The 8,303-nt window shown below is 36.5% G+C and overlaps 2 protein-coding genes and 1 non-coding gene across 4 annotated transcripts; 1 reads left to right on the forward strand and 2 right to left on the reverse strand.

Annotated features, from left to right (window-relative positions):
- Positions 1–463: 463 nt before the first annotated feature.
- Positions 464–4,378, forward strand: LOC122292893 (protein TAB2 homolog, chloroplastic). Its single transcript, XM_043101438.1, has 5 exons — positions 464–992; positions 1,120–1,189; positions 2,812–2,983; positions 3,303–3,446; positions 4,075–4,378. The coding sequence occupies exons 1-5, from the start codon at positions 514–516 to the stop codon at positions 4,332–4,334; spliced, it is 1,125 nt and encodes a 374-aa protein (XP_042957372.1). The 5' UTR covers positions 464–513; the 3' UTR covers positions 4,335–4,378.
- A 411-nt stretch (positions 4,379–4,789) lies between these two features.
- On the reverse strand, positions 4,790–6,561 carry LOC122292894 (stress-response A/B barrel domain-containing protein HS1-like). 2 transcript variants are annotated; one of them, XM_043101439.1, is made up of 3 exons: positions 6,130–6,561; positions 5,691–5,773; positions 4,790–5,143 (listed from the first exon to the last, which is right to left on the reverse strand). In XM_043101439.1, exons 1-3 carry the CDS (start codon positions 6,216–6,218, stop codon positions 4,911–4,913), a joined length of 405 nt encoding a protein of 134 aa, XP_042957373.1. In that variant the 5' UTR covers positions 6,219–6,561; the 3' UTR covers positions 4,790–4,910. The 2 variants fall into 2 exon arrangements, with proteins under 2 accessions (XP_042957373.1, XP_042957374.1); XM_043101440.1 differs by lacking the exon at positions 5,691–5,773.
- Positions 6,562–7,666: 1,105 nt separating this feature from the next.
- LOC122293092 lies at positions 7,667–7,827 on the reverse strand. The gene has a single exon (XR_006237149.1). It is a non-coding gene; the product is annotated as a U1 spliceosomal RNA (small nuclear RNA).
- Between the last annotated feature and the right edge of the window lie 476 nt (positions 7,828–8,303).

Here is an 8,303-nt window from a genome sequence, read left to right on the forward strand (position 1 = left end):
GTTTAAAATATTATTTTTTAATATAGTTATTATTTTAAAATTAGAAAAAAAAAATTATATTAAAATTTTAAAAAATTAAATTATTTATTATATTTTATGTAAAATTTTTAAAAAAATTATAATAATAAAATAAGAATTTTAAGTTGATATGTCTTTCAAACTTGCACTTAGAGGCTCAATTCATACAATCCCTTGGAAGGTTTTGAATTTTAATCAAGTCTTCTAAAAGGGGATTTACTTAACATTATGGAGAAATGCTAAAATGAAAATTTAACAAATCTCAAGGTTTGTGGGGGAAAAGAAATTAGATTTCTGGACTTTTTATATTCAAGGGGAAGGGAATAATGTAAATTTGAAAATGGGCCTACTCCGGGCCTAAAATCTGATGACCATAACCAGTCCTTTCTCAAGCTCGGCCCATTATCTCCAACGGATATTTCTGGCGGAAGATAAGCACACGTCTGTCTTCCTTTATGATCTCTCACACACTGTTGTCAGTTACTGAGTAATCCCATGGCTTGTCTAAGCTTCGACGCCACCAGGATCAGAACCCCAACGCTCCTGTCTCACAAACCCATCTCCATCTTTACCTCCCTCATAAAACCCGTTAAAATTTCATATTGTTTCTTCAAAAAGCCTTCACCTATCAAATCAAAACTCAACCTCTTCCGGTCAGAAAGCTCGGTTTCTACACCAAAAGAAGTGGAAGTTGATGATGAAGAGGACGACCCAACAGCAGAGCTCTGCTTTCTTGACCCGGAAACCGATCCCGGGAGCGTTTCAGAGTGGGAGTTGGATTTTTGCTCTCGACCCATCCTAGATATCAGGGGGAAGAAGGTCTGGGAGCTAGTTGTATGCGACAGTTCGCTTTCACTTCAATACACAAAGTATTTCCCCAACAATGTCATCAACAGTGTCACTTTGAAGGACGCTATTGTGTCGATAAGCGACTATTTGGGCGTCCCATTACCAGAGAAAATCCGCTTCTTTAGGTGAATTATTACCCGATATTCTATGCCTAACTTTGTGTGTGTGGGTGCGTGAGTCGGCGGGTGGGATTTTCTTTTTGCGTCTATTTTGATCAATATCTTTAACAAAAGGTTAATTGTTGGCTTGAAGGTCACAGATGCAGACAATTATAACAAAAGCTTGTAAGGAACTTGGTATAAAACCTATTCCAAGTAAACGGGTGCGTATGGCTTGCCCATCACTTTGTTAATCTTTTTGTCTTACTATCAACTTAAGGCTTGTTTTATTTATGTGCATTTGTTATTTGTGGAGTTCAAAACAGTAAGCTCCCATGCGGTTAAGGGCAACTAGGTTGAACACCGGATCACGGATAAAGATCCTTACTTTGAGCGAATTGAGCTACATTTTGAGAACATTGAATGAAGGATGTCACTCCTAGAAGATAGCCGCCATATACATTACCATAAAGGATTTTAGTTATGTCTCATCAATAGTGTAGTATGATGCTTAAGTCAAAGTTAGCGTTGGTGGAAAGTTCTGTTGGCTTTTCTTGTATATATATCCATCTCCAAGAAAGAACAAGAGAGAAGGAAAAAACAGGTGTTGCATCAGTTATATAGTCACATTAAAAAAATTTTGACTTGCAATTACAGTAGAACACTTGGGAAAATGTAGTTATACGTTGGGGTGTAAAATTTTCGGTCTGGTCCCGACCGGACCATAGTGAAACCGGTTGGTTTCAGTCCTAATAGATGCGAAATTTCGGTTATCAGTCTGGTCCAGGGGTGTGGTTTTTTCACCCCAGACCAGACCTTCCGATTATAATTATATATATTTTTAAATATATTTTATATATATTATTTTGTATCGTAATTGTATAAGTCAATTGTGTAATTTTCATCTAACCTATCACCATTGACAATATAAAATGTTAAATATACAACTATTAATTAAGTAATATATTATATGCTATGATAAATCATACTTATAAAAAAAAAACGTTATGATAAATCATAATATTATATGCAATGATATACATGCTCACTATCTACACCTAATTAAAGTAATTAGGTAAATTTTTTGTAAGATTCCTAAGTTGCAAGCAAGTATGAAGTATCTTTAGTCAATGACAATTATTCATTAACCATATATAAGATGTTAAAATTTTAATATACGTCATTATGCATTAAATATCATAATACAATTTACATACTATTGAGTACCAATTTACATACTCATTAATTATTTTTTTAATGAGTTAGTTACATAATCCACATTAAAAAGCTCACTTAAAGTGAAAATAAAGTTAAATAGTGCAAATAAAGTTTGATAACTTTTCCAACTTTTTTTAGGCTATTTTCAAGTACAAAATGTGCTAATAAAGTTAAATAGTTTATATTTAAAAGTGTAAACATTGTGGGTTTTTTTTGTATAGATGAGCTGAAAGTACACATTAGAAGTGATTTTGGACTTTCTATATGTTTGGCCCATTTTACATTGGCCCGGACTGAATAGGACTGATAGCTAACGGTTCAGTATGGTCTATAGGGGTACTCGGTCTGGAAAAAGGGTGGACCGAAATTTTCGGTCCTGTCCAAAAACCCCCCTGGATCGGACCAATTACACCCATAGCTATATGCCAACTTCTCCTCCGCACGAGTGTGTGTGTGTGTGATTTGCAAAGAAGGCACTAATGTTGGGCACAGGTTGCATGCAATGTCATCTGAGTGTAGAAGGATTCTTTGGTTCTTTTACCTAACCTATAAATATCCAGTTTGAGTTTATAGTTAGGACCAGTTGATCTATATTCCCACTTATTGTGGTTGTTTCATTATTTTTCAGTGTCTTTCGCTTCTTCTATGGCTGGAAGAACGCTATGAGACTGTGTACATGCGTCATCCTGGTTTTCAGAAGGGGTCTAAACCACTTCTAGCATTAGACAACCCTTTCCCAATGGAGCTTCCAGATAATCTATTCGGTGAAAAATGGGCATTTGTCCAATTACCTTTTTCAGGTAAAGGCACGGCAGCTTTTACTTTCAATTATGAAAAACACTAGATTTGTGTAGTTCCCCCATCCTATTTATGGAAAAATAATGTATATGCTCCATATTAAAGGTTACGAGAGTGTTTTCCCTGCTGTTTACATTATTAGCCATCAGATGAGCTATATTTCAACATCCAATTTTAATATGTGGCTATGTCATCAAGGCAGCATTTCACAAAAGCTACTGTCATACATACAAGTTTCACTTAATTCAAAAGCTGATGCTATGATTTTCTTTTTCAATTTATGTCATGAGCTTCTACTGATTCTTACTCTCCTGTTTTCAGCTGTTCGTGAGGAGGCCTCATCCTTGGAGACAACATTTGTGTTTGGTGCAGGTTTAGATTTGGATTTACTAGGTATTGAAATTGATGACAAGACGTTGGTTCCAGGACTGGCTGTCACATCTTCACGTGCTAAGCCTTTAGCAGGTATATATTCGTCTTGCATCTTCAATAAGCACATAATTCTTGGTAGATTCTTGTCTTTATGTTTCTTTTATCCGGTTCACTAATCACTATCTATATACATGACCAAACTGCTTTTCACATCTTTTTGAAAATCTATCTGAATATGACCTATACTTGTTTGCATGCTATTTTTTAGCTGCAGTTGATCTTAAGAACCTGATTGCTGCACGTGGTACTTGAGTCTAATGTCATAGGGGCATGCATGGTAGAATCCAAGTGCCTAACGCTGCACAAGCAATGTCTCGTGCCTGGCAAGTCTTGCTGCCATAAGTAGTGGCATGAGATGTAGTGTGATATAATAGGTGCATGATTATAACTTCAGTGAGTACATAGTTTTTACAATCAAATCCAAGCTAAATGGAAGGCATACGAGTGTGGGTGTGGAAAGGAGCATTATGCATTGTTCTGATTCTTAATGGGTATGCATGACTTAATGCTAGAGCAGGATTCTTGTTGACTAAGCACATTTTGAGGAGCAACTATAATAACAGCTCTTGTAGAAAATCGTGCCATTAGTTGAAGTTCTTAGCCAATTTATGCTGCTCCTATAGATATCAAAGTATCATATGATAAAAACCTGCTCTTGCAGCTTGGATGAATGGACTTGAAGTCAGCTCAATTGAAACTGATATCAGTCGCGGTTGCTTGCTTCTGTCTGTTGGAATTTCTAGCCGGTATGTTTATGCCACTTACAAGAAAACTCCTGTAACAACAAATGAAGCCGAAGCTTGGGAAGCAGCAAAGAAAGCTTGTGGAGGGTTACATTTTCTTGCCATTCAAGAAGATTTGGATTCAGATGACTGTGTTGGATTTTGGCTCCTACTAGACTTGCCACCTCCACCTGTATAATTTATCAATTTGTTAAATAAATAAGCATACTTTTCTTTTTCTAACACAATTTTCTACGATAACAATACTTCAGGCATCCTACTGATAAAAAATAAAAATAAAAATAAATTAAAATTTAAAAAAAATAAAAAACAAAAAACAACAACAACAACAATACTTCAGGCATCCTAATAGCAGACAAATGAAAAAAAATGAATCCGGTTTCTATCTTTGTTCTTTTCGCCCCCGAGCCCGGTTTATCATTTGCAATTTATTTATAGAAAATCTTGTCATTGGTTGTGAACAATATCTGTAGGCAAATATTTGGCACTATTGAATTCACGTTTTCATTAATTATTACTTGCTGTATCAGAGGAAGAAAAAAGAAAAGCGACAAGTTTTTTTAATGACAGTAGATTATACTTCCAGTGTTACCAAACAACCCATTAACATAAATACTATGTCAAATAGAGTAAAAGAAAAGCAGAGTCTACAGCTATGCATTAAAGTAGATCACCATATTTACCCCAATACATTGTCTGAGAGATATAGAGAGACTCAAATAAGTTCATCAAACACAATTTATATAAAAATAGTTCAAATGCATCCTTGTTCAGTCGAGAGACGACAAAGCAGGGTTCTAGATGATGGCCTTAGTGAGTTTGTAATCAAACACTTGAAACTTCTCCACGTTAGGCATGACGGTCTTTGCATATTCTTTATGGGCAGGACGAGCAACATACTCTGCGATACCCTCCATACTCTCAAAGGTGCATTCAAAGACATGAGTGAAACCTTGAATCTTCTTCTCAGCGCCCACATCCATGCCCCTGTCACACAACATAAGACCACAAAATAAATTGTATATATTTGGAGTTTGTTCAAAGGATATTTACCTCTGATCATTCAGAGTTTAATACTTCAAGTCTTTATTTTCTTATTTTAACTGGTTTTCAGAGTTTTATGATTTATTGATGGGATGGAAAGCTTGCTAATCTATGTGCTCATTTCAGCTAGACGTAGACCCACAAGTCTTAAGGCCATAATTCTCAAGGGGGTCCTTGAACGAAAAACCTCAAATTTTATTGAAGTACGAATAGCAGAGGCTGCTTCATGAGCTCAACTCTAAATCGGCTGTTAATACCATTTCTAAACTGCCTCTAAGATATAGAGTAGTATAAGGACTTGAGACAAAAAACCAGAAGATGTACTTAATGTATGCTATCCCTTTTTTTTTCCCTTTTTTTTTTCTTGGCACTAGCTTTTTTGCTTCTCATCTAATTATGGATCAATAGTTATTTTTGAATCATGTAAATGGCTAGGTAGTTGAATATGAGGATGAAATCGATTGAGAATAACATGAGGTAGAAATTTTACATTCTTCTTTGTCGGTGTTCATCTCAGTTGCATCTCTAACTCTCTTGTAAATATTCTCAAGCGGCAAAGCAGAGGATGCCAAGCTGCGCATACAGACACAGAGATTTATACAAGCTGGAAGAGGTCCATAATAACTCACCAATTTTCTTTAATGCTTGATAAGTACGAGAGATTATGGTAAGAAATGACTTCCCTCTCTAGCATTGTTGCAAGTCTTCCAACGAGATCTTAATTGCAAAACCTTAAACCTATGATTTTAGATATAATAATATTAAAAATCAACCAAATACGGTTATTGTTTCATGTGGAATTTTCTATGACGTGTGATGTGAAACTCCGACCTCAAGCATATTGGGTACGTACAGATTTTGTGTTTTTTCTTTCATTGGTATCTTGTAAGAACAAAGAAAAATGATCCTCATGAGGAGCGTAGGGTTACCAGTGTAAGGACTTCATTGGCTCGATGAGGTTAAAGAGGTTGGCCATATCTCTGATGAGTTTGGTCGATCTGGGCAGCTCAAGTTTCATCTTTGTACTTTGCTACAAATACTTGCTTCACTACTGATCCCTTGCTTCTTCCATATCTTTCTCTCTAAAAGATTGAATTCGAATCTAAGATATACAATGACACTCTCAAGCTCTAGGCGTCAAACTAACCACACTCTTCAACCAATCCTAATAAATAAGGCCGTCTCATTTTCAGCTTTCTCGTTGGCTTCCAGCAAGTCGGCATTTAACCTTGTTATGGCCCCTTCAGGGTGATTACAACATATGTTGTCGTGTCCTATTTTCAGTTCGGAGAGAGACTTCTTGGTCATGTATTTGCGGTACCGATCAATTTGTGGGAGTTCTGAGATACTTCGTAATGATCTTCTTGTTTCAGTTAAATGAAATTTGATGCATGTTTCGATTTAGAAATTCCTTAGCTTAGGTAGCTTATAAAAAAATAAAAAAATATCTTAGACGATTGTAGAAGAACAGGTCAATGAGACCAATTTATCTGCAGAAGACTCCTCTATTTCAGGAGTTCAAAGCACCTCAACAAACTCCACTTGTTTAGGAGTATAGCTAACAACTTTTCAATTTTGAATGCATACGTTGTATAGGCAACTAAGTAGGATAACAGTTACAGTTCTACTCTATTAAAAGTCTATTTAAAGTTCTTGTATACGTACAACAGAAAATATATAGAAACTCAGTCCTTCAGATTTTCATCAACTTGAGTCTATTTTCTACAACGATGATTAATCCTTTCCGGACAGAACCGAAATAATCAATCCTTCGGAGATGTAACATGGGACGTGGGAAATGCTTTTCATTGAAGGAAATATCCTGATTCAAAGGCAAGAAATTAACAAGGAATCCTCGGCTCCATGTTGCCATCGCCTCTGCAGGAGAATCAAATAATTTAGCATTCTTTTTCTACCTATAAAGCAAACAAAAATGGTAAGGAAAGAACTTCAGCACAAAAGATCTTAGCACACGGTTACTATATATCATGTCACGTGTCCATCTCTTTGACGACTCCAGTAATGTGGTCCTCACCAGAAGTAGGACCATCCGCGTAAGTTATTTCTGCTTGCATTTTCTCATTAAAAGTATGGTCCAAATTCATCCATCCACCTTTGTTGCAATAATATCTCAACTTGTAATTGGGAGATGTTAGATTTTTGGGACTTGACTTTTCCAGACATAATAGAAAGGACTACGAGTGATCTTAGACCCTGGCTCGGACCGAAGATGTGTTAAAAGTTAAAACAATAACCAGCTGGAACGGGGATTTCAAACTGCTATCGGCTATGAACAAAAAGCAAATAAAAGTATCTTTCTTTGGGAGTAAACCCGTATCGACGATTCAACTATCAAGAAACTCCAGTGAATGATTATCTTATTCAATAAGGGGACAAAAGGACGGTACCGGATGTCATGACAAGAACGCAAGTTTACCCAAGTTGAGTTTATGACTAGGAAAATAGGCAGGGGCCGCGCGAACGCAGGCCCCCACTAGCACAAATTATGACGTAGGCTCTGCCACTTGGACAGACCTTAGGCCAGCACCCCTCCCATGTGCAATGGAAGTCACTAGCCTAGGCCATGGGCCTTCTTGATCACCCATTGACCCCGTCCAGGTAAGTATGTTCTTCGGTCATGTTCACTTTTGCTTTATACACTCGAGTTACTTCCTAGGCTTACTTGTATTGGCAATGTGGGACTAGCCAGACCTATTTGTTAAGCTCCGTTCATGTTTTCTTTTATTGTTTCTGTTCATTGTTTTCTAAATGATCCAGCACTGCTACTGCAGATGATACTATTAAACTTACGTTACCGCAGAAAAAACACACACTCAATAGGAGATTCAAATACATTTCTAAAAGCACCACTCGAGCTTTTCCCATAGCGAGAGATCGGAAAATGCTTGGGATACGGACGGCATTTCACAGACACATTGCACTAGCTAATCCCCTGACTTAACTGAGGTTTGGTATGAAAACATTAACAGATAGAGTTTCATCTTCTGAGTTTTGCTATTTTTTTTTTTTTTTCGAAATAAAACCTCTTTCATTCATATAGTTGTGTGATCAATACATTGTTTATCAACAAGTAAACTATCCA

This window comes from Carya illinoinensis, chromosome 13, assembly GCF_018687715.1.
Source record: "Carya illinoinensis cultivar Pawnee chromosome 13, C.illinoinensisPawnee_v1, whole genome shotgun sequence".
NCBI lineage: Eukaryota > Viridiplantae > Streptophyta > Magnoliopsida > Fagales > Juglandaceae > Carya > Carya illinoinensis.

Excerpts from the sequence above, each read along its gene's own strand:
- LOC122292894 (XM_043101439.1), bottom strand. The coding sequence starts at position 6,218 with ATGAAACTTGAGCTGCCCAGATCGACCAAACTCATCAGAGATATGGCC. Across the intron at positions 5,774-6,129 it reads CCAATGAAGTCCTTACACTG|CTTGGCATCCTCTGCTTTGC; the intron begins GTAACCCTACGC and ends CTGTATGCGCAG. Across the intron at positions 5,144-5,690 it reads GAACACCGACAAAGAAGAAT|GGGCATGGATGTGGGCGCTG; the intron begins GTAAAATTTCTA and ends GTTGTGTGACAG.
- LOC122292893 (XM_043101438.1), top strand. The coding sequence starts at position 514 with ATGGCTTGTCTAAGCTTCGACGCCACCAGGATCAGAACCCCAACGCTC. Across the intron at positions 1,190-2,811 it reads AACCTATTCCAAGTAAACGG|TGTCTTTCGCTTCTTCTATG; the intron begins GTGCGTATGGCT and ends ATTATTTTTCAG. Across the intron at positions 2,984-3,302 it reads TGTCCAATTACCTTTTTCAG|CTGTTCGTGAGGAGGCCTCA; the intron begins GTAAAGGCACGG and ends TCCTGTTTTCAG.